Genomic DNA, 25,157 nt, shown 5'->3' with positions numbered 1-25,157 from the left:
GAGTATCAAAATTAGATTCCCATAATGATCCAGGAAGTCCAAAGCACAGAAGCCAACATATGCTACTGCCAGGAAACTTCAAGACATAAAATAAGATTTGAAGGTTGTTTTTTATGATGACTTTGACAGTGATGTAACCATACCTGGCTATATCATATTTGGAAGAACCAGAGCAGGTAGGATGCTTGTTGGGAGGAGGGTTAACTCATAATATAAGTGATGGAATAAAGGTCATTGGGATTCTGAATGAATGGGACCAGCTACTTGCCCTTGGGGGGGGGGGGTCTATGTTCAGTGTTTCAAGAAGAAACACATTGATGATGCAGTGACAGTCACAACCTCTAATGTAGTGTTGGCTGGAGACTCTATATTCCAGGTATTCTTTGTGTCATGAATGAAGAAATCTATTGGACCTGTTCTTGTACCACTAACAAATGAATTACTTAATAGAGAAACTAGCTATTAATTAGTTAACACTGGCAGGAGTCTTTGAGTTGTAGTACTAATTAGAAGCAGACTGAGTCTGGACTTCTTTAAAATTCCTTCCTTAGGCTTCAGGAGATGAAGCCAACAAGGGAGAATGTGTCAATGGATGGTGAATTAACATGTGGATACAACAAAGGGGGTGCCAAAGAGAAAGTACATGGAAAACAGCGGCAATCAGGCACTGTGTGTTAAAATCATGGAAGACGAAGACCATGTGCAACTACATAACAAGTTGCTGGATTTGTTAAGATGTCAAAGAGCAGTGAAAATTAGACAATACAGTAAAAGTGGATTAGTGAGAATGGAGCAAGAAACAATTACTGGACAGTGCAATGCAACAATTAAAATGGAGATTACTGATGTAACAAATATATATTAAATTGATTAAAAGGAGAAAAGCAAAATTGGTCATTAAAGTTTTTCAAAAAGGTAGCACAGAGAAATAATGCAAAAAGGAACGCTTTTAGGCAGCACAGTCAGATATAGTTAGATGAGGACCAGAAAAGCACTAAAAGATAGAAAAGGAAATAGACGAGTTAATCAAAAGGGCTCATTACAATATAAATAAGAATGGAAGAAAATATTTCTAATAAAGAAAAATACAGTGAAAGGAATGCAGTGGGGGTAGGGTAGTAACACCAATGAAAGCAGTAAAACTCATCTAATGATGCATTGTTTATACTTGGTCAAACAGGACAGCTATAGACCTGGACAGAAGAGATGAGTTCAATACAAAATATAAAGTCATTATAAAACCCTTACTGATGGAGTTACTGCATCCATTCATTTAATCACACGTCATTAAAGCAAAAAAAAAAAAAAAAAACAGTATCAATTATTATGTATTAAACATTGTAGTTCTTAGTTAACAAAAATCATGTTGCCCTGAATGGCTGTAATGTACTCGTTAGTAAATAAAAATACAATTTATATACTGCTAAAAATGACCTACATCAATATATTGCTCTAGCAATATTGAGGCATCTAAATGGTTGAAAAACTCACTCCAAGACTCCTGCACAAAATGACCTTGCTAAGTTTACAAGACTGGGACACGTTTATAATCAAACAATAACGCTGAACACTTTTATGCCTTTTGAACTGAAACAACAGAGAAGAGTTGATATAATCAGGCACTAAATATCCCACACAGAATCCCCCACCCCCCATAAAAACAATATGCTACTGGCTTATTTATCAAAAAAAAAAAAAAAATTACATGAACTGCTCTGTATATTCCAAATGCCCAGATCAAGCTGCTGGCATGAATTTACTGAAGGACTGTGACTCAGCATAGTGTCTTGCCATATGAGGCAACTTTTGAAATCCTTGGATAAAACTGCTCATACATCAACGTACAGTTTAAAATGAACACCCCAGCAATGACTGCTGCAATCCAGGACAAGCACAAGAAATGCAACATGACAAAACAATGATTTCATTTTTTTAATTATATTTCTGAAATATATGTATTGTGTAACAGCACTAATTTAAGGTAGGGTGTGGATACTTAGGCATTAACTTACACAAGTGACATTTACCACCTTAGGCTTCGCCCCTAGGGAGTGGTAAGCCATAATAACCATAGGAAGATACAACAGTGACCACACCTGAGTCTGACTTACTGGTTAATTAGCTTCACTTGTAGGGAGGAACAAGTGGGAAGGTGAAGCGAGGCATTTTGACCTGCTAGAAGGGGTGTTATTACACAATAACAACATTTTGCATCACCCTATTTTTATTATGTAACTGTTTTTTCTAATAATTATATTAGAAGCAGTGATACTTTTGTACAGTTATCATCAGTGTGTGTACAGTTCAGCTGCCAACAGATGGTCAATTAGAACAGAGCTTATCTGATACACCTTGTAGTACTATATGGCTTATGTGCTAAGCTTTCAAGTCAAAGAACTGAGTCATAAAACATGTACAGTTGAACAGTAAGAATATTACAGAGCATATACCAATAGAGATTAAGAGAAAGTTGATAAAAAAGCGTACTACAGCCAGTACATATTTAAATGTCAAGCAAACAGCAATGGTTTACATTACATAAAATATTTATAGGGCTTGGAGCATGATGATTACTCTCTGATATTTGGAAAAAAACTATCAGTTAAGCACTACTATAGTGCAAGACCTGATCAAAACAAATGTTAAGCACCCCCTGTTTAACTTGTTAAGGTCAGGTCTCGTGATAGACAATCAATTCTGCCAGTTCTGGCCCAGCAAATGACAGAGGCAGAATAAAAAAAAAATAGATTTATTGCTGCCTGCTGTCTGTACTGGTAACGTGCCATGACTTCCTATTATAAACTTTGAAAGTTGCTAGAATAATAGGATGTGTATTCACATACATTTTATGAAGGATTTGAAGTATGTAACTCAAAAGTCTGTCATTATTTATGACTTTAGTCCTCAGTATTTTTTCCAAAAAACAATTTTTGAGGAACAGAATACATATGATGCAAAAATCTAGACATTTGAGAGGCATGCCAAGGTGAGTGTAAACACAAGGGACTGAGTTACACTGCCTTTCTGACAATGCTCACTAAGTGCTTTATGGCTTTGAAAGCAGGCAAAACAATTAGCATTTTTTTCTTTCAAGCAGATAAAGCTCTGATCACTACAAAGAATTATGATCCGTTCTCCGATAATAACCATTTTTTTATGTGTTCACCTCTCAAGCTTCATTCTTGAGGTGAATGTCTTGGTAACCAAGTCTAGAACACATAACAAACTGGATCAATGACCTGCTCATTATCCTCTATATTCTGTGTATTATGGCTGTGGTCATGGCTGCTATATTATACGTTAGAATAAAAAATTTCTACATGATTTAAGTCCATGTTTTACATGTTTGTGTGCGTGTGTGTGTGCGTGTGTGTGTGTGTGTATATATATATATATTTACATACACACACACACACACACACACACACACACACACACACACACACACACATGAAACACACCATGCATAGGTTCATAGATTAGTATTAAGCTAACTGCCCTTGCGAGCCATTTTAAGCCTAGTCAATTATCCCTTCTGAGACTCAAACACTGCACCTTGTGTTTGTAAGGCAAACACCTTAACCATTAGGCCACCCTCCCAACCCCACAAAAGTTAAAAAAACACCAAAAATGATCCCACTCCAGGAAACTCTAGCTCAGTAAGTCTTTATTATGAAACAAATACAGGCTTTCAGTCTCACAGCAAACCCATAGTTTCACCGTTCAGCTTTTTTAATGCTGTAAGACTTCCCTTGGTGTTAAAATTTGGAGAACAGAATCACATGAGGAACATTCATTAATTCATGCAGACATGGAATCATATGTTTCTCTTTCAAAACAAACACTAAATATACTATTAAGATAATTCATAAACTTTCTAATAACATTAATACATATATTTTAAATAATGGGTGATCTACTTCATTTGAATACTCAATCAAAAGTCTCTCTGTGCTGGTTAAAAATGTCAGTCCAACCAGGCATTTTTTATTAGCTGCACATAAATGCATTATTTATATTGCTTCATTTAGTCCCAGTTTAAACAAGACTCCTAAATTTATAATCCATATCCTTTCCTTTTAATCCAAAATTCTATGCCCTGAATAGATGGAGTTACCACCCTTGACTCTATTAATCCCAGTAAAAGAAAAATGTGCAGTGGAGCTGTCCCTTTATGTGTTTAAAATGGGCACTACTATCTCTTATATCTGATATCACTGAGATGTAAATCCAAACTCTGTTTCTAGGACAGAGATGTTTGACTCATATAATATGATCCATAGCCACACCCTGCCATGAATACCACCCAATCACTGTTACAAGTAATCAGATATTGAATTTCAAATGTTTTGTGGGTACTCATTGAAGTAAACCGGTTTGTTTTACATACATAGTCAAAATAACTACAAATTTACCACAATGCAAACGTGCATTAATGGTACCTGGCATAAAAGATAACCCATCACTTGGGTATATTTTTCATAATAAGATAAATATAGAAAGTATTGACCCAAGGTTTTGCCTTTTCAGAAACCAAAACTACATCTTTCCCCTATAAAATCACACACAGACAAAAAAAAAAAAACCCATAAATTCCAGTGTTTTTGAATGATTTACATAATGTGGAAATAATTTGTGGCACAGATGGTAATAAATCCAGTTGTGGATCCATTATTACATATCATTCTTGACTGCCAGGCCAATGCATTTGCCCTAGAAATGTTTAGGGCTGTTTTAGCCCATTCAGTGGAACCTGTGCCATATCCCCCTATTAAGGAAGCATTGTTCCCAGAGCTCCTTAATAAAGTCTATTTAATTACTGCTAATTCTCCAGGCCCTGAGGACTGTGATTTGGAGTTATCTAGAATATGTCCCAGATGGCAACTACTACCAAATAATGGGGAATTTGTATTAAATGGTTTATGATAAATTTTGGTACTTATACTGCCATCAATACATTTCAACACATTAACATCTAAAAAAAATCCATATTAAACAGGCCAAATTTGGCAGTAAATTTGATTACATATTCATTGTCATAATTCATCCAAATATCCTCTCCAGATTAGCCAGATGTCACTCAAAAATCAACATCATATACCTAGATTGTCCATATATATATATATATATATATATATATATATATATATATATATGTATATATATTTTTTTCTTAAGAGAACATGAATAGAGTACCATATATTGGGGCAATGGAGACCCCCATAGCTGTTCATAGGTAGGTACTTGCCTATCGACCCAAGGGCCTAAGTAAGCCTAGCCAACAAGGTTCCCTGGCTTACAAAACCCAATAAAGTTATTTTCCTGTGCCCCTGTCGAGCAGAGCCACTGAAGTGATCCCTGAGGTGTATTTCCTATTCCCCATCCACTTATCAAGATTTTTCTTGAAGAGTGCTAATGAGGAACTTTGCTTAACATAGATGGGTAGCTTATTCCAGAGTAGGGGAAGTCTCTGGGGCAGAGACAAATCTGCAAAAATATTTGCCTTCGGAATATAAAATATGTTCCAATAAAGTTAACAAATATGTGGAAATCAATACCATAAATATTTGACTTTATTAGAAAATCTGTTACTGCACTAATGCCAACTTCATGGGGGATGCTTGTGTATAATGCTTTAACATTTAGAGTGCACATACAGTTAATCCACCAGACTGGTACACTGAATGTGTTCCAGGTTCTGTGTTACTTGAGAGGTGTAGTTTTTCACAGCTTTAAAAAATAAGTCTTTCAGCTTAGAATCTGTTGTTATTATTTGGATACTTGCTGTTGTCAGGTTTTTGTTTCCTGCTTTCTTCTCGTTATCCAGCTGTCTTTTTAAACAACATATATCTACCTTCACAATCCATGTGGGCCACTGAATTCCTCTGCATTACTCCTATTATTTGGTTGATCTTCACAGCATCTTCTTGCCATCTTTCCATCATTTCTTGGTAAGACCTACTATATACTTTCAAGTACAGAATGTCCTCAGCCACAGCTTTTAGAACTGTCAGGATTTTCCCCATTTTGTCTTCTAATCACCAAGACTTTTGTTTCTCTAGTATTGTTCCTCTGTAAGTCATCTTTATTACCATCTATTTTTAATTTCTTCTCTGATGACTTTTTCATACCTTTCCTCTTTTTTGGCAGTATTGCACAGGTATTCTGAGCTAAAGATGCTATTTGTTGAAGCTCAGCCACTCCTTCCTCTTCCCTTTGTTAATCTAGCAAGCATATTAATACAATGCATCAGTCAACAATCTAACAAACATAACAATACAATGTATCAGTCAACCTCAGCTGATGATTATGCTCCTAAAAGGGGGTTACTGCTGCATCCTCACCAGTAAATTTACCTGAATAATCTATCATTCTAGCTTATCTACCACTGCCAGTCTAGAAACCATGCCTCAAATATATCACACACATAAAAGAATTACTGCTTCTTGTTGATTTTAATATTAACATCTGACTTCTTAGAGATGAAATCTTAGGTACCTTAGCTGATCAAGGGTTTGTTCTTAAGACTAATAAATATGCAAGACCAAGCTATAAATCTGAAAATTACTTTTCCCAGGTTATCTAATTATTAATATTCATGGCCAAAATCTCTCTAAATCAGATACGCCTTCGATTACTTTGTAATCCTTCATCAATACATTTTAATATAATCATATCAAACCCCATGGTTCCAGGATCTTTAATTTAAATCAAAATTCTAAAAACAAAACTGACCTTCTAATATATAAAATCAGCTCATTGAGTATTCTCTGTTTTTTTCTATCAAGTACTGCAATATTGCTTAAAGCCACCAGTTACTTAGCAATGAAAGGTTACCTTTTATGAAGAACAAAAAGCTATTCATAAACTTTACAGAGAGAAAATGCATGGTCTGAATAATAAAAATATGTAAAATTAATTATTACCTTCACAAAGAAAAATATCCTAATAAATGTAGCCAAAGTCTATACTGTAGCATAAAACATATTACTTCAGGGAAAAAGGTCTCGCTGTTTTACAACCCCGAAATTCAGGAAATATACAAACTGTATAGTATGTGAAACATTAAATACTGTTCCTTTAATTTAAATGACATTTTTTGTCATCAGAGAGCAAGCTTCTCCATTTAGCTTTCTACCTGAATACTTTCAACTACCTGCTTCAACTTCTTCTGCCTCAGTTATATACTGTCTGCAAAGATAGTAGAGAAAGCTCTTTTACTTTTCTCTTTCACTTTAGAAAGATTAACACCAGTAAAAATAATGGTCCACTCAGCTTTAATGGTCTATCTCTACAGTTTATTAAAGTAAGAAAAGGGCGATCATACAACACATGTATCACATTTAACTAATCTGTTTCACAGAAAGAAAGAAAGACAATGATCCAGATATTTTAAAATCAAAATTCCTAGATCTGTCTCTAAAACTGCATTATATAACACCATCTCTGACATTAGGCTGGAATTACTTCTCTCTCTCTTGCCCATATACTTGAAAGACTTATTCGCAGCCAAACATGTCAATATCTGCAAACACACAACATGTTATTCATTCATCAACATCATTTCTACTTAGGAAGAAGCTCCACAACTAATCTGTGGGTCCTAATTAATGCCCTCATCCACATTATTGACAAAGTCAGTCTCAATTGATGTATTTCTAACCATCATCACCTTAAATCATTTAATTCAGGCAACAGTCAAACCAGATGTCACGGACTGATTTTAAACTGTCTTTTTACACATATCTACACTGAAAATTGATTCCTTCCTTTCACAGACTGATTCACTACCCCCAAGTGGTTTAAAAGGGTCAGTTCTTGTTCTTTCACTATTCTAACTGTTCATTAAGTTCTTTTAACTAGATTTTCCAGAAAGCAAAACAATTGTATATACTGACATTGTAGTTATTTGCCATTTTTCTCCATCACAATCTGCCATGAAACCTAAAGCTGAGTCAGACTACAAAAATATATTCCTTTAGCTTATTAACAAAGGTATTTTACTTAACAATAAAAAAATCAAACACTGGTCATTGTTCCCAAAATAAACTTAAACTCTTCCCCAAACATTGCAGAATTAAATATCTTACTAGAATTTCTACTGAAACTACTTTGCACGTTAAATATCTGGGCATTTGGTTACAGCATTCACTTATGTTTCAATATCATTTTAACCATGCCAATGTTAAAATAAACAAAACTCTATTTGGACCTTGGAAGATTTCTCATTTTCTCTCCCCAAAAAAATCAAAATGTAAAAGACGATGGAATTTGTTTTTACTGAAGCTTGAATATACTTTACCATTTATTTATTCCACTTCTAATAAGAGCACAATTAAATTTGTAGCTGCATCACTCTAGGTGAAAATGAAAGATCTGATCTTCTTTTAAGATCATTTATTTTTAAACAATTACAATTAGTTTTCTTGTGAAAAGTAGGAAGGATTCTGTCTCCACTTCTAATTATAACTTCAGATCTTGATCAAATGATTCCCCTGTTCTCAGAATACCTCAAAATAAATGTCATATTAATAATGACTTATTTTCAGTCCTTGATCTAAAATTATAGAGACCCCCTGAAGGTAATTTTACAGATATAAGTGATAAACTTCACCAGAGTGTAAAAGAAAGATCAAGGTACTGTATTTTGTCCTACAATTATGTAAACCTCCTCCTCTCAGCATTGTCTGCTTTTCTTCTGCTTTCTACAAACTACTTCTGTCAACAAAAATACTTTAACTATGTTCTGATATTTTTTATCTACTCTAAATACAGATATTAGTTCTAAATTGCTTAGGATGACATTGTCCATTTTCCTACCTTTTCTTGTTACATCTCTGTTTTTACACTTTTACAATTTTACTTATCTAAAATGTATTTTTCTGTGTACTTTCCTAAATGCTGTTTGTTTTTGAAAATATTTTTATTGAATTTTAAACAAGAAAACAAGTGATAACATTTAAAATTAAAAGGAACTATTTGACAGACTAGAAAAAATAAATTTATTTCAAAAACACATCAAACATATTTATATTTATATTTAATAATTTGCTCTTTTTGGGACTTGTGTGGCAGGGATTTCTTTGAAACTTTTTTAAAACTATTTTTTTGAAACTATTTAGTAGTATTGTTTTTTATAATATTTTTACTTATTATAAGTGAGTTTTATATCTTAATAGTTGATAGACAGGAATTTTAGGACTTGTCAGTATGTGTAATTTTAAAGCACTTGTGAGGCTAATTTAACTTGAACGTATTCATTTAATTTATTTAATTGAATCTTAATTGATCAAGTCATCATGTGATTGTATTAATTATTTATATAATACTGTTGGAAAAATATGTGTTTATTTCTGAAGAAGTTGCTTCATTTGAGCAATGAAAAGTGCTTAAAATGAAATGCATCTTGTGGACTTCTGTTGCAGTTTGTGGGCTTTCTTACATCTCTAGCAAACCGTCTTACTTTTGAACATTAATTCAATTCTGTGTGGTGTAAAAAAAGACATATGCAAGAACCTCCATGTAAATAGTCTCCATTTAACTGAACAGATAGTTTGTTTTGATGATGATAACATTAGTTTTTTATCTTCATCATTAGGATCCTTATTATTTGCGAGTTTAAAATAATTTTAATAGCTATCTTTATTATATTACAATTATTTTTTATCATTTTATAAATGTTGGAAAGAAGGCCTTTTCCAGATATTTTTAGTTGTATCAAATAAAATAAAAGATCAATTAGCTTAGGAATATAATTTCCTGCTGTTGGATGCATAACTTTAATTCTGCCTTTAACTAACTGTCTGCAGTTTTGTACATGCAACCACATACATTCATCCAAGTCAAAATTATTAATTATATGTTGAACATCATACAGTTTTCTTTATTCATTAACTGAAACCAATATATAAGATTATGTTCTTTAAAAGTGACTACTGTGGATAAATGTAATGTGGAAATGTTATTCTGAGTATAAGCTATTGGAAAGATGAAAAAGTTGCTCAAAGTATTAATTATAACAGATATATAGGGAGAGTTGATTCCTTGATTAAAATTGTTTAAGAAATATTTTTAATAACCAAAATAAGGAATTGTTTAAAATTAAATGATGATTTGCATGTTTAGAACAATTAGATTATATCCAAAGGCTTCCTTGAAAATCTTTCCATTTAGCAGAATAATTATTATTTGACCAAAATGCAATTGTCTTGATAACAGATGATAAAGAATATAATTCCAGATCTGGTAAACTAATACCACCTAAAGACCAATCTCAAATATGATGGTTTAAAGCTATTCTGGACTTTTTAGAATACCACAAACATTTTAATATTAAAGAATTAAACTCTTTCATACAACATCTGGGGGGGGGTAAAGATAACGACTGTAAAATATATGGAATTTTTGTTAAGATAATAATTTTGATTATGGAATGTCTCTCATCCATTATAAAGAAAAATGTATTCCATTTATTTAGAAGATTTTCTATAGGTTAAGCTATTATTATAATTTATGTTTATTATTTTATTGATATTGTCAGTAATTGTTATTCCTAAGTACTTTATCTTATTTACTTGGACTACATGTTTTTATTAAATCTGTTATCTATGACCTTAATGTTAAAGTTTATAGGTAACATTTTTGTTTTATTTTCATTAAAACTAAGACCATATTTCTTCTGAAAGATTTCCATTGAACTGAAAACTGTTGAAAGTGTATTGTTGCACTCATTCAGGGTCATAAGACTATCATATGCAAATAACTGAATCTTGGAAGTTAGATGCTTGTCTATCTAAATACCTTTAATATTTGAGGATGATCTTATCAAATTAGCAAATGGTTTTCTAACTAAAGTAAAGAGTAAAGGAGACAGTGGACATCCTTGTTTGGTTCCTTTAGAAACCTTAATTGATTCTGATGTGTATGAGCCTATTCTTACATAAGCAAAAGCATTAACATAAAGAAGATTAATGAGATGAATTAAATTACTCAAGACATTGTTTTCTTCTAGAATAAATGATATATAGTTACAATTGACCAAATCAAAGGTACAATCAATATCTAGACTTACCAGGGTTAAGTTTTCATTTGCTCTATTTGCATAATCAGTTATGGTTAGAATCTGTTTAACATTATCATAAGAATTTCTATTTAAAATAAAGTCAGTTTGATCATCATTAGTCAAAATTGGAAGAAACTGTTTTAATCTGTTGGCATGAATAGACATGAACAATTTATAATCTATATGTAGTAAAAAAAAGTGATCTATAAGAAGAACATTTTACAGGGTCTTTGTCTGATTTTAGTATTGGAGAAATAAGAGTGTATTTCCAGGAGGGAGGCACATCTGCTAGTTCTTTAACTAACTCAAAAACTTTAAGTAGTATGTCTAAAGCTTCTTTTGGCATTAACTTACAAAGTTCAGGAATAATGCCATCATTACCAGAAACTTTATTGCATTTTAATTTGTTAATTTGGGCTTTTAATTCAAAAAATAAAATAGGCCCATCAATAACTCTCATTTGATCTTCAGATATTTTTGTATAGTTTCTTACAAACTTTTTAATTTCCTCCTGATAGGCCATTATTGGGTTATTACAATTTATTGCATTAAAATGATTTCTAAAGTCTTTCAAAATATTGTCAATTTCAGTAACCATCTTCTTTTTCTTTGGAGAATATAAAAAAATAAGACTTACTGTGATCTGCACGGCAATTAGAAATAAAGCAAACTTAAAAAAACTTTAAAAAATATGTTTATTCAATTAAACTACACAGGTAAGTGCTTATTGTTAATAGGATTGCTATATTGTTATTTGATCTATTGATTACAGGTACTATTAATGAAGATCTGTTTAAATATTTTTCAGTTGAGCATCCAATTGTTCCTATCTTATATGGACTTCCGAAGATACATACAATTCTGTATCATCCTCCCATGCAACCTATATTATCTAGCACAGGATGGGCTATAGAACCCTTGTCCATCTTTTTGGAAAAAATGTTGACACCTATACTTGACAAAGTTGATTCTGTGTTTAAAGACACCAAAGATTTTTTAGAGGACCTATACCATAAAGCCAATGTTTTAAATATGACTACTGACCTTATATTGGTTACCTTGGATGTCACTTCTTTATTCACAGTAATTCCTAACACTGTGGGTATTGATTATGTAAGGTCATTTTTAGCAGAATATGCAAATATGTCCAGTAATAAAATTGAGCTTATCTGTGCCCTCCTTGAATTGGCATTAGAGAACAATGCCTTTGTGTTTGGTCAGGACTATTTTTTGCAGAAGATTGGTATGGCAATGGGCACAGCCTATGCCAACAGCTACACCAACCTTGTGTTAGCATACTGGGAACAGACCAAGGTCCTTAAAGATAATATATATGTACAACATGTCATTCACTATAAATGTTTTGCTGATGACATGTTTTTGCTTTGTGAGGGTAGTATGGAACTACTAGATGAGTTTATTTCTTTTATGCAAAAGTTGACTGACTTTTTAAGCTTCAGTAGTAAGATCTCTTTAGAATCCATTGATTTCTTGGATATTACTGTCCATATTTATATTCTGGGCACGTTCAATACAAAAATGTATAAGAAGCCATGTAATAAGAATTCAGTGTTGCATAAGAGCAGCATGCACCCCAGGCATATCCCCAGGAATGTCCTGAGGGGATAGTGTCTTAGGGTCATACGATTACATATTGATGAGACATTGTTAGAACATGCTTTGAAGGAGTTTAAGACTGATTTTTTGAGACGTGGTACACTGAGACAGAGATAAATGCCTGTATAGAGACAGCTAGATCAGAAAGAAGCAGTATAACTAGACCATATTTCTGTTTTTTTCTGCTCCTGAAATGACCCCTGTTTCTGCATTTGGACATAATAATAAGAGTACTGGATGTGTTTTGACATATTCTAGTGACATTAATATAATTACAGATATTCTTAAAAAGAACTGGGATATTATACAGAGCTGTCCTGACCTTGCTGATATAGCAGACAATGGACTAGAGTTTAGTTTTCATAATGGCATTTCTCTGAAAAGACAACTCTGCTACAGGAGTAATACAGACTATGCTGACCTGTGTAATTCTTCACACTCTGGCACTTTTCCATGTAAGAATTGCAGAGCATGCCATTATATATATTCTGGCCACACTTTTGAGCACCTGATACTGAAGCATACCATAAATTTCTCTTTTTATGCTGACTGTAGAACAGTTAATGTGGTTTATTATGTGTTTTGCCAAGAATGTTTTGCCTTTTATATTGGTAAAATAAATCAGTGTTTCAAAGATAGGATCCTTGAACACCTAGGTGAGATCAGGAATGTGAGTGACACTAATGCACTCGCTGTTCATGTGCAGAAGTCAGGGACACACCATACGTACAAGTTTTTTGATTTGGAGACTGTTAAGTTAGGTGTTAGAGGTGTAAATGTTAAAAATATTACCGAAGCTAGAAAACAAAGGTGGATACTTGAGTTACGATCTTTTAAACCACCAGGTTTGAATGATTTCATGTCCCTGAAACCTGTCCTTAAAATGTACCCCCTCCCACATTGATTTGTTTCAGGGTTTAGAGAAATGTATGGAGATAAAAATATAAGTATATATATATATATATATATATATATATATATATATATATTATTATTATTATAGGGTTTATGGAAGGTAGTGTAATAGTTTTTGTTCTGTGCTGCTTGCATGAATTTTATGTACTATATGAATAAGAACATAATATGTGCTTTATAGTGCTGCTGTTTTAAACTACAGGACTGTGGTTTTCTGTGATGTCATTGTTAATAGATATACTCTGTATCAGTGCTTACTGATGAGATGGTAAATATCCTTGGTGATTTATTGTTTCTCTGTTCTTATTTGTCAGTTTGAATATGTATTAATGAGCTGGGAAGTGATGCTTTTGTATTTAAGATACTCTTTGATGTTTTTCTTTTGTCTGATGAAGCATTAGTTAATTTAATGCGAAAGCACTTACCTGTGTAGTTTTGTTGAATAAAAGTATTTTTTTTTAAGTTTTTTAAAGTTTGTTTTATTTGTAGTTGCTGTGCAGGTCGCAGTAAGTCTTTTTTTCTGTTTTTACTTGTGACTGTATCCAACAGATTATATTCTTGTTTCCATCTTTGGAGAATATATTTCTGTAATGTGTTTGGATTTATTAAACCATTTTGTTCTGGTAGCTAACTTATGCATATATTTAGGATTAACAGAATAATTACCTATTTTAAATGTTTCCAGATTTATCATAGTCTTATGACTCAGGATTTCTAAATATTTACTACTTAAATTATTTATTTCTTTTACCATATTTGTATTTGTTTTTTGACTGTCTAATTTTAGCTTATCTATTTTTTTCTTGTAGAACAAGTACGTCCTTGTCCCATTGTTTCATCTTTAAAACATACCAGGCTATAATTCTACCATACAGAAATGCTTTTAAAGCATTCTATAAATATATCTTGGATGGGTACGTATCACTTTACCTAAAACTCATTTCACCTAAACTCATTTCACCAAGACCAAATCACCTAAAATTCATTTCACCTAAAACTCATTTCACTGACAAGTAGTACAATAAGGCAAGTCAAAGGTATATGTCCTTTTCCCCACTGTAGTGCGATCCTGGTGTTAGTATATATAATTAGGGAGGTGTGGGGGGGCACAACCCCCCATATTGGGGGGTGTGGGGGCAAATCCCCCCATTTACTTTGGTTTTATGGTGTCTGGTTTTGTTTTACATTATTTGGTAAAAGTCAACTAGGTGGGGGGGCTATGCCTCTCACACCCCCTCAATGTGGGGTCTATGCCCCCACACCCCCTTACTATATATACTAATACCAGGATTGCACTACAGTGGAGAAAAGGACATATACCGTTGATTTGCCTTATTGTACTACTTGTCAGTGAAATGAGTTTTAGGTGAAATGAACTTTAGGTGATTTGGTCTTGGTGAAATGAGTTTTAGGTGAAGTGATATGTACCCATCTTGGACATATCCTTTGTATGGTTAATTTTAATAAAGGTCTGAATTTCCTTTAAAACACTCTTTGAATTATTTAAATTAATTATATAGGCAGGTATGTGTTTAATGGGAATACTGTTACTATGTTTAGGATTAAATCAAAAGTTTTAGTATTATGATCTAAAAGAGGACAAAATACAACTTTAACCTTGTCTAGGCTATTTATTAGATCACTTGATATATAAACTCTTGTCTGGCTTGAGTTCCATGCCTATATGAGTAAGGAGTGAAATAGAGTATATATTAAAGAATTTTGAGTACATTTCACCCAGGCAGGGTCAGAAATATGTCCTTTTTAGATCAGTGCCATGCTCCTGGCTAACACAGAAATGAGTAAACATTGAAACTCTTCAGGAACAATTATCAAAGTTATGAAAAAAAACAGCAACAGGGAGAGTCACTTTGTTTTTCCACATGATCAAGTAGGAAGTTATGGATACTAATATAATTACATGATTTAAAATTAGTAAATGACAGAGAAATGGGAAAATTCTGCAGGTTAGGAATAAAGAGCAACATATACCTATAAGACAAGCTGAAGATAAATGTATAACATTTAAGTGAAGCAGGCTATACTTCTGGGTCAATTTAAAATGTCACTGCATCAGATACACTAAAAAGAAAGACTTAAATGCTGTGTTAAATATTCCATGAGTTATAGGTTGAAAAAAAGATTTCAGCAAATATCATAGATACATATATTGTATAGCAACAAATAAGTTACCAGAGGAAACACATTTCAAAAGGCATATTTTAAAGGGTAAAAATGAATATAAAACGTGTAAGGGTTTCAACAGAAAGCATATGAGAGTATACCTTCATGGAGAGCTCATTGTGGTTGATAATTGGTGCATCCTACATGTATAAAGCTTTCAGATTCTTCATCGGATTAAAACTCTATACAATTTATTGTGGCATTTCTGAAAAGAAAACGAACTAATGACCTGTAAATATTTGCAGTGCTTCTGGAATTAAGGAATGAAATTCAGACTAAGTGGTCAAATAGTAATTATTGTCTGCAAACAGCATTATCGTTGACCTTCCTTATTAGTAATCACATCTGTCCAGTGTCATTTCATGCTTATTTCTGTTTCCTCAACTTCATGTTAAAATATGCACTTGTGTGTGCTCGCGTGCATATATGGTGGGGGAGGGGGAGTATCCACATCTTTGTATAAGCAAATCAAGATTGACTTTGATTTTATTACTGTTAATCTTACTCACTCACAGGCTGAGTAACTGTATCTTCTCTTCCTTTCCTCCTTTAGATATCTGCAAACTGCCTGCAGATAAAGGTCCCTGCAAAGCTCACTTTCCCAGATTCTTCTACAATTCTACCTCAATGGTATGTGAACCATTCATCTATGGTGGCTGCGGTGACAATAAGAACAACTTTCTTACTGTAAAAGAATGTACAGATGCTTGTCAAACACAAGGTAAGAACGAAGGCCTCCAGAATGAAAATTAATTTCCAGATGGGTTTAAACTGTGGTAAAATAACTTTTAGATAGGTTTAAACTGTGTGGTTAAGTTACATATCAAAGTTGAGTGCATGCATGGATGAAATTCACTTAAATCCTAAATAAACAAGTACATACATTAAGTATAATGAATGAGTAAGCTCTCCAAACTAAGATCTCACCAACTACCTCTGGACCACACAAGAGCAACTGAAACTGTGAATACTACAGAATGGCCTAAATAACAAAATCCCACAAAAAATGAAAGGGAAAATTAAAAGTTTTGCTATTTAACCACAGGGGTACAAATTACCCATACCCTGCTAATGATTTCTAACTAACTCTAATGTCATACAAAAATAAAAGAAAGGGGAAATCTTATCATTCAGATTTTGCATATGATTATGTTGGCCATTCTTTAGCATTCACAGTTTCAATTGTTTCTGTCTGGTCTTGAGATAGTTGGAGAAATGTTAGTTCACATAACTCATTCATTTCATTGAATTGATTTACTTACTGATTTATTTAAGATAATTTCAGTAGTAAGAGTATGCATTCATTAATATCCTAAGTGGATCTTTGAATTATTGACCCTTTTATAAACATGTATTGAAAAACTCTTTGAAAAAAAGAGAAAGTGTAAACTATAAAAAGTATATTGTCATTGAATAGTTTTTCATAGTTTTAAAAAAGGTGAATTTGATGGCTTAAAGCTTCTCTGTTAGAGAATGTTACAGCTTATGTCAAATTTATGCCAAAGTGAATAAGTTGAGTGATATCTAATAGTATCAGTGAGGAAAAGGCACAAATTCCAACAATCTGAAAACATTCAGACAGCCTCATTTTTACTGATTCTTTACAGAATTGTTGACTGGCTTCCAGAATACTGATCTTGAGATATGCCAGTATGAAAACTACAAATGCATGGTGCAGCATCATATCACAAATGTTGAGAACATTTTGAGACATAAGAACAAGTAAGATAGATATGACAAAAAACATTTTATTTCAATGATAAGTGTAGCATTTAGTTAACACTTGATGGTTGACATGCATATGGTTGCCCATTTGTTTCACTGTGCTTGTGACATCTAGAGAAATTTGCCAGAAAAAATAAATGAAACAGGCTTAACATTCTGTAAATGTAATCCTTTATGCGAAGGATAAAAATTCCTTATACTTCTTTTTGGTATTTCATCAGCAACAAAGGTATTCCAAAATGCTGCTGTTCAAGCAAGTTGAAGGCTTGGAAGGTGTTGCAAACATAACTGATTACCTTTTAGTTTTGGGTCAGACACAAGAACAGCATGACATGACAAGAAACTGATATAGCTGCTAAATAGAGTAGGATGGCAGAATGTCAAGCTAAATAACAGCAAATATATATCACAGGTGATATGTATGAAAGAATAGGTCATGCATTAACATCACAGGATTTGAAACCAGATCCAGAAATAACAAGCAATTGTGTAAATGCCAGTGGCAAAATGCAAACAGTCACTGTATAAGTTTATAGAAATGAGACAAAATCTTGGTAAGTTTGTAATGAAAAGGCATCTGCTTAATGTTGCTCTTAGGCACTCTAATGTAAATCAGTGATCTTCTTTTTCTTCCCTTGCCTTTAGATGTATGTAAACTGCCTCCTAAACCTGGGCCTTGCCTGGCCTACATGTCAAGATACTTTTATAATGCTACTTCAAAGACATGTCAACATTTCATATTTGGTGGTTGTCAAGAAAATGGAAATAATTTCCTTGATGAAGATGAATGTTTTAAAAGATGCCACACGAAAGGTAAGTGGATGTTCAGAAGACACTTATGCTTTTTTGCTTTTATGTTTTTGAACTATGCTGTTTGATTACACATGAAAGCATCAAACAAAGGAACAACTCAAAAAAGTTAAAAGAAAAAAATGTTAAGAAGAGTAAATCATCGTGGACATCTTTATTCTTTTTTTAGTAACTGTATGCTAAGATGAACTACACTGTCCAAGGTTTGGATGATAACTACATTTGTAGTGTTGGGGTTACACTGCACAAGTTGGCATAACATTTCAAAAATCCTATATACATAGAGAGACCACGATGCAGAGTGGCAGTAGAAGCAAGTGACCAAGAGCCAGGGAAGGTAGATGAAAGGGAATTACAGAGAAGGCGTTAGGGATGAGCAGTACTGAATACAAATTAGAGAAATGAAATAACTGGGATGTTGCACCAATGGCACACGATCCAATGTAGAAAGATTGCAAAAGGAATGAGTAAAAATATTAAGAAGCAAGGATCCATTTTTATGTGTAATATCCCCAGCAGTAAATATAATTTTTTGCCCTCACTCTTTAGAGGTACTTCAAAGACAAAATGTTTCAGAGAAAGAAGTGAAGACTACATATTCTTTTTCTGTCTAGGTTCCAGCCTTTGGTGAGCTTGGTAGTGTTTTAAATGCCTTTGTTATACAAGTAGTTTAGAGTAATTCCTGGTGACTAGTGGATCCACCACCCCACTGATCTCTGTATTGTTTTAAGTGCCATTATAGTACAAGAGTAGTATTCCTGGTGATCCTAGTCCTCCAGGCCCCTGATCCCTGTACTGTTTAAGTGCCATTACTGTACAAGAGTAGTATTCCTGGTGATCCTAGTCCTCCAGGCCCCTGATCCCTGTACTGTTTAAGTGCCATTACTGTACAAGAGTAGTATTCCTGGTGATCCTAGTCCTCCAGGCCCCTGATCCCTGTACTGTTTAAGTGCCATTACTGTACAAGAGTAGTATTCCTGGTGATCCTAGTCCTCCAGGCCCCTGAGCCCTGTACTGTTTAAGTGCCATTACTGTACAAGAGTAGTATTCCTGGTGATCCTAGTCCTCCAGGCCCCTGATCCCTGTACTGTTTAAGTGCCATTACTGTACAAGAGTAGTATTCCTGGTGATCCTAGTCCTCCAGGCCCCTGATCCCTGTACTGTTTAAGTGCCATTACTGTACAAGAGTAGTATTCCTGGTGATCCTAGTCCTCCAGGCCCCTGATCCCTGTACTGTTTAAGTGCCATTACTGTACAAGAGTAGTATTCCTGGTGATCCTAGTCCTCCAGGCCCCTGATCCCTGTACTGTTTAAGTGCCATTACTGTACAAGAGTAGTATTCCTGGTGATCCTAGTCCTCCAGGCCCCTGATCCCTGTACTGTTTAAGTGCCATTACTGTACAAGAGTAGTATTCCTGGTGATCCTAGTCCTCCAGGCCCCTGATCCCTGTACTGTTTAAGTGCCATTACTGTACAAGAGTAGTATTCCTGGTGTTCCTAGTCCTCCAGGCCCCTGATCCCTGTACTGTTTAAGTGCCATTACTGTACAAGAGTAGTATTCCTGGTGATCCTAGTCCTCCAGGCCCCTGATCCCTGTACTGTTTAAGTGCCATTACTGTACAAGATTTTAATTCCTAGTGCCCACTACTGTTGTAGACTCTGATAATTAGCCTAGGGGTTTGTGTAGGTATGGCAGTCACCCCAATACATCTAAGCGCACACACACACACACACACACACACACACACACACACACACACACACACCAACCAAACTACACCCAGGGAGCCACCTACCCACCTGAGCACACTTACAGCTACTAATCCATTTATCCATACACACAAAGTGGGACATTTTTTGTATAAATGTGAGATTTTGCTGGACAAAACCATAGCCAGTGCAAAAGGCAGAACTTCACTTTTTGCCAAAAGAAAAGTTATTTTTCTAGCACTTCACTTGCTTATGCTATTCCATATAATATTTATGTGTTCCAGATACAAAATAACTCTCTTATGCAATTATTAAAGAAAACCTAAAATATATTTTGTCTTAAAATCTCAGGACATTTGCAATCTTTTAGTTTTTTTTTTTTTGCAGGACACAACTGCCCAAATTGGGACTGTCCCTCACAAAGAGGGACAGGTGGTAACCCTACAAATACTCGGTTAAAGAAATTAAACCACCAGCAGTAAGACATGTTGGTGTGATACCTTTATATCCTAATGTATCCTTCACCTCTGGAACAAACTTCCACTACATATCAAGCAGTGTAGCACATTTCCCCCTTCAGGATAAACCTAGTTAATTGGATGGGTAGCCTCAAATTCTCCCCTAGTCTATCTTGTCTTGCCCTCCTTGAGGCAACAGGGATTTTTTTGAATATGAATTTTTGGCTTGTAGTGGTCTTTAAACTGATTGCCCAGCTCTTGCCTATAAACAGGCATATTTACAACTACTGGACCACAAGGAGATGGAAGCCTAGTCAGTCCTCTCAATTTGCTACCCCTTAGCATTTCAAGGACAAACACTGTTATATAATGGATAGAAAACAAAATATAGCAATTATGAGAACCATAACTCAGAACAAGCTAAATGTTATGGTTATGATTACTCTTCAAGCTGTCATCTTTAATGCAATTTTTTGAAGATAACTTTATTCTGTGAAAAAGACTTTATCCATTTTTGCAGAGCATGTACCTGCTTACAGGTGTTATTCACTACACTTAGATTACTCATCGAGTCACTGCTTATCTCCGTCTGTCACATTTAGCTTTCAGTGCTGCTATAATAAAAAAAATCCATGCAAACATCTCCCTTTCCTTCATTTCAGAGGAAACTGTGTTTTCAACAACACATCAATAAATATCCAAGAGAAGAGATACACTGGGGATCTCCTTGGTATGTATCACAAAGTTCCTCCAGAATTCAGCTCTTTTCAAATAGGCAAATTTCCGAGGACTTGAAAAGGCCCTTCTTTTCTACATTAACTCTCTACTGCATTGTAAAACAACAAATGCAGTTCTTGTTTTATAAAGTCACAACCTTTCTTCTGCAGAAAAACTGAATGATTATATATCTTACCATAGTATTTTCTGCTGCCTTTAACTTTTAGTAGCTTTGAAGGGAGAGCATTTTTAATATGACTGCTTTCATCAATGTCGTGGTTCTCATGATTTGTCTTTTGGGGTTCGTCATTTTCTTGGGGTTCGTAATTTATTGCTGGAGACAGGGAGCCATCTTACAGGGTTCTAAGCTTTGTCTTGGGAGACACCGCGAAGAAATATTTCACATTTGATAATAGTATTATTTCCTTTGTCTGATACCCATTTTTTCTCTTGGCTTTTAAAGGAATTATACCATTAGTGCATATAAGCTGCAGTTACGTATGGTGATTATCTGTGGACTGATCTCACTGTTCATGATCTTGATATGTTATATATACTTCTGGGTTAAAGGTTCACAAACTACCTATACTCCCCACAATTCATATCATCAGTAGTTCAGATGGGTGCTCACTTCCTCCATATTAATACTGCTGTTTTTCATTTTAAGGGGTTTTGATCTTTCTTCCACCAATGACTGCAGGGACAAGCAAACAAGTAAGCAATTTTCCAGTACAGGCCCTATATTACATTATTACATCAAATAGCTACTGCTATCTGTATCATGTCTAGATGGTTAAACCCTTCATCTTAGGGTAACTTTTCCTGTCTTTTGGAGCACCTAGGTCAGGTATGTTATCAGGCAAAAACATACTAAATAATACAATCTCTGTATCACCTTTTTGATGGGGGGGGGGGGACAGACAGAGACAGAGATAGTAGCCTAAAACTAGCAACTCAAAGGAATGGATTCATAATTAAATCCCATGTTTGTTCATGAAGACCCTGTAGCAAAAGTTCTCATCTCCTAAAGTTTTCTTTGAAACAAATGATCAACTTCAGGAAATGAGTGATGTTATCATAAACATGTGACACGGGTCTAAGAACTTTCTCCATGTGTCTAAGGAAAGTAGCTTTTTCTGATGTATTTTTATTCATTTATTCATTTATTTTATTGTATTTTGATGACTGGATATGTGAAACTGGCAGAACCATCTTATAGTGGAGATTTTGGAGGAAAATCTCCAGCTAAATAGCACCGCAAATGAAGCAGACATTATGGAACGGCAGTTATAAACTAGAGGTAAATTTACCAATCAGTCATACAATGAAAGCTAGTAATGGGGAATACAAGAGGAGTATAATTAGGTAGGATAAAGGAAGAGGTGATAGTGACAAAAAAAATGGAATGGGGTGAGGAGATGACAGAATATGATTAACATAAAAAGTCAGAAATAGCTGTGAATGGAGAACAATGTATGCCAAACATTAACTTAAACTGGATGCGTTTCTTTTTTTAAAATTGGCCTGTGTGCTCTTGTTTGTTTGTTTAAACTTGGTGTGTCTGTGGATGTTGTTGCTCTACTTTGCTCGGATGTGATTATATGAGCACACCTGAGGATACGTAGTTAGACTTGAAAAGATAACCAAACCCCACAAATTCCTGGACGTGCTGTGTTGTCCGCAGATTAGCTGTGCAATGTTGAGGATTATTTGCTCCAAATGTTAACTTCTTGTTCTTTACAAACTCTGCAAAGTGGAAATACCATCATCACCTACAAACCAAGTACTTGGCCAAGTCTCTAGCAGTGAAAACCAGCATTCAGCTGTATCAGATAGCTTACTGTTATGCACAGCTTCGGAATGCTGTGAAAACTAGAACACAGCTGTTAAATACACTTGCACAAAGTAGCCATAATCATTTTGTATAAAGTTTGCTGTTGCTGTAGGCATACTGCATGTTGTTTCATTTCTCTATTTTTGTCAGCTGCAGGCATTCTTAGCCTATGTCTAGTCATCACTGTAATCTGCAAATTGTCCCATTATTTATACTTAGCTGTTATAGTGGCATCCTAGTTAAATCGGTATCCATCCACCTTTTCTGGCTTTTGTATTCATCAGTTACTCATATTGATCACATATATTTGTAACTCTGGGGCTAATGTCGCTCTATTCAACTTTTGTGTCTCAGTATATAGACTCTTTTCCCCTAATTATATTTCATTGACAACTGTATACACAAGGCAGTACATATAATGAGGCTGAAGTTTCCCCATGTCATCTGTTGCCAGTCTCATATCAATAGGCATCCTGAGACAATGCAAAAACTGCTGCATGCTTACAAGTATTTGGTTCTTCTGCTAGATGAATATGTACATGAGAGGTGCAAGCATTTACTAACCTGGGAGGCCAGCCTCTTTTCTAAAATTATTAACTGTACCCAGTATGTTGTTAGTACTGATATCCACTGTGATGATGTAAGGTAGTAACAAATATGCCAAAGAGAGTAGGCAGTGCATATGTAACATATGCCAGCATAACTAGCTGGAGTTTTGTAAAGAATATTATGTGATTTGAATATCAAGCTGATTTGTATTGATGCTTGTGTTAAAAATGTACTTGTAAAGCTGCTTGTGTTAAAAATGCATCAACAGTGGGTCCTGCTGGACAGAAAAGAAGTATACATGTATGTCAGACTGTATTGTTGTAACTGTTGAAGTGCATATATTTTAACAGAGGGTACTGGAAGGAAATGCGTTAAGCTCAGCCCAGCTAACTTTAAGAAAAATAACTTGAAATTAAATAACTTGGTTTAGGCCATAAGGATTTTATCTTACAGGTCTGAATGCAGCTAGAGATGTAATGTCTGGGTTGAGAGCCTTCTCTTCTTGTCCTTAGTGATGAACTAATTACTACCCTGGGTGCCAGAGAATGGCTTGTTAGTCTCTGCAGGAAGAGTGGAAGTATTGGAATTGTTTTACAGTCTCCAGATGCTGGGATCAACCTCAGCAAAGCTCTGTGTATGAATTGTGACACATCTGTGCCAGATTCTGGCTCAGGTTTCTAGTCAGAGGGGGTAGTGTGAGAACCACAAAGTCAGGTGAGCAGATGTGATGTCATTTTGTAGCCAGCACTGAAATTGTATTTAGATACTAGTGAAAGATGTGACAGAGGCACTCAATACTGTGTTTTGGAACTAAGACCACTCACACACTTCATCTTCCCATGTTTTAGTAAGTAAATTAACTAGGGAACAGTAATTCTTCAGTCAGTTATGAAAATATAGTATTGTTTTTCTATATCTGTCTGAGTTTTTCCATCTGTGTTATTTTTTATATTTCCTATGAATTGAAACTCTGGTGTTTATTGTAAACAGATATTTCATATTTTCACATTTTCCATTTATTATTAAATATATTTATAACTGTCATTGTGGCTGGTCTTTTAGAAAATATTTTAACCTTTAAGAGTAATTGCATTTATTTGGTGGCACTGTGGCTTCATGCTTCTAAAAGTCTTGCACTTGGTTGAACATTACCATTTAAAGTATTAATTTTACTAAGAATTATTGGGTATCCTGGTAAGAGCCCTAAAGTAGCTGGCTGGCAGCAGTGAATCTACTTTGTAGTCTGGGTGTAGGTGGTATAGCCGGTAAATCTGTTCCCACGTGTGTGTGTGTGTGTGTGTGTGTGTGTGTGTGTAAATCAAATATAAGAGAGTATGTGTGTGTGTGTGTGTCAGCTAATTGGAACAGGGACACAGAGCACTGTTTTCTGTAGAGAGAAAGGTGAAGTCTTTTTTGAAGCCTGGAGTGGAAGTCCAGCCCCAGGACTGGAGAGTACTTCCTGTGTGCTCTTAAGGGAAATTGTGCTTGATGCAGAGAGCTGCATATGAAAATACTGTGTGTATCTATTTTTGTTCTAAGTGAATGTTCCTCACCAGTGTCAGTGGTGAAGATTGAG

General features: G+C 34.5%; 1 protein-coding gene across 1 annotated transcript in view; it reads left to right on the top strand.

Moving 5' to 3' along the window:
* LOC122790963 (papilin-like) overlaps positions 1 to 25,157 on the top strand; it is a 169,797-nt gene that overhangs the window by 22,036 nt on the left and 122,604 nt on the right. Inside the window, exons 3-4 of the mRNA XM_044058684.1 lie at positions 16,332 to 16,499; positions 18,149 to 18,316. Coding sequence (XP_043914619.1) covers positions 16,332 to 16,499; positions 18,149 to 18,316 — 336 coding nt within the window. The remainder of the gene's footprint in view (positions 1 to 16,331; positions 16,500 to 18,148; positions 18,317 to 25,157) is intronic.

The sequence above is a fragment of the Protopterus annectens genome, chromosome 16.part0 (assembly GCF_019279795.1).
Source record: "Protopterus annectens isolate FY-2018-M chromosome 16.part0, PAN1.0, whole genome shotgun sequence".
Classification (NCBI taxonomy): domain Eukaryota; kingdom Metazoa; phylum Chordata; order Ceratodontiformes; family Protopteridae; genus Protopterus; species Protopterus annectens.
The sequence above is the reverse complement of the archived record's forward strand: the minus strand, read 5'-3'. Positions and strand labels throughout refer to the sequence as shown.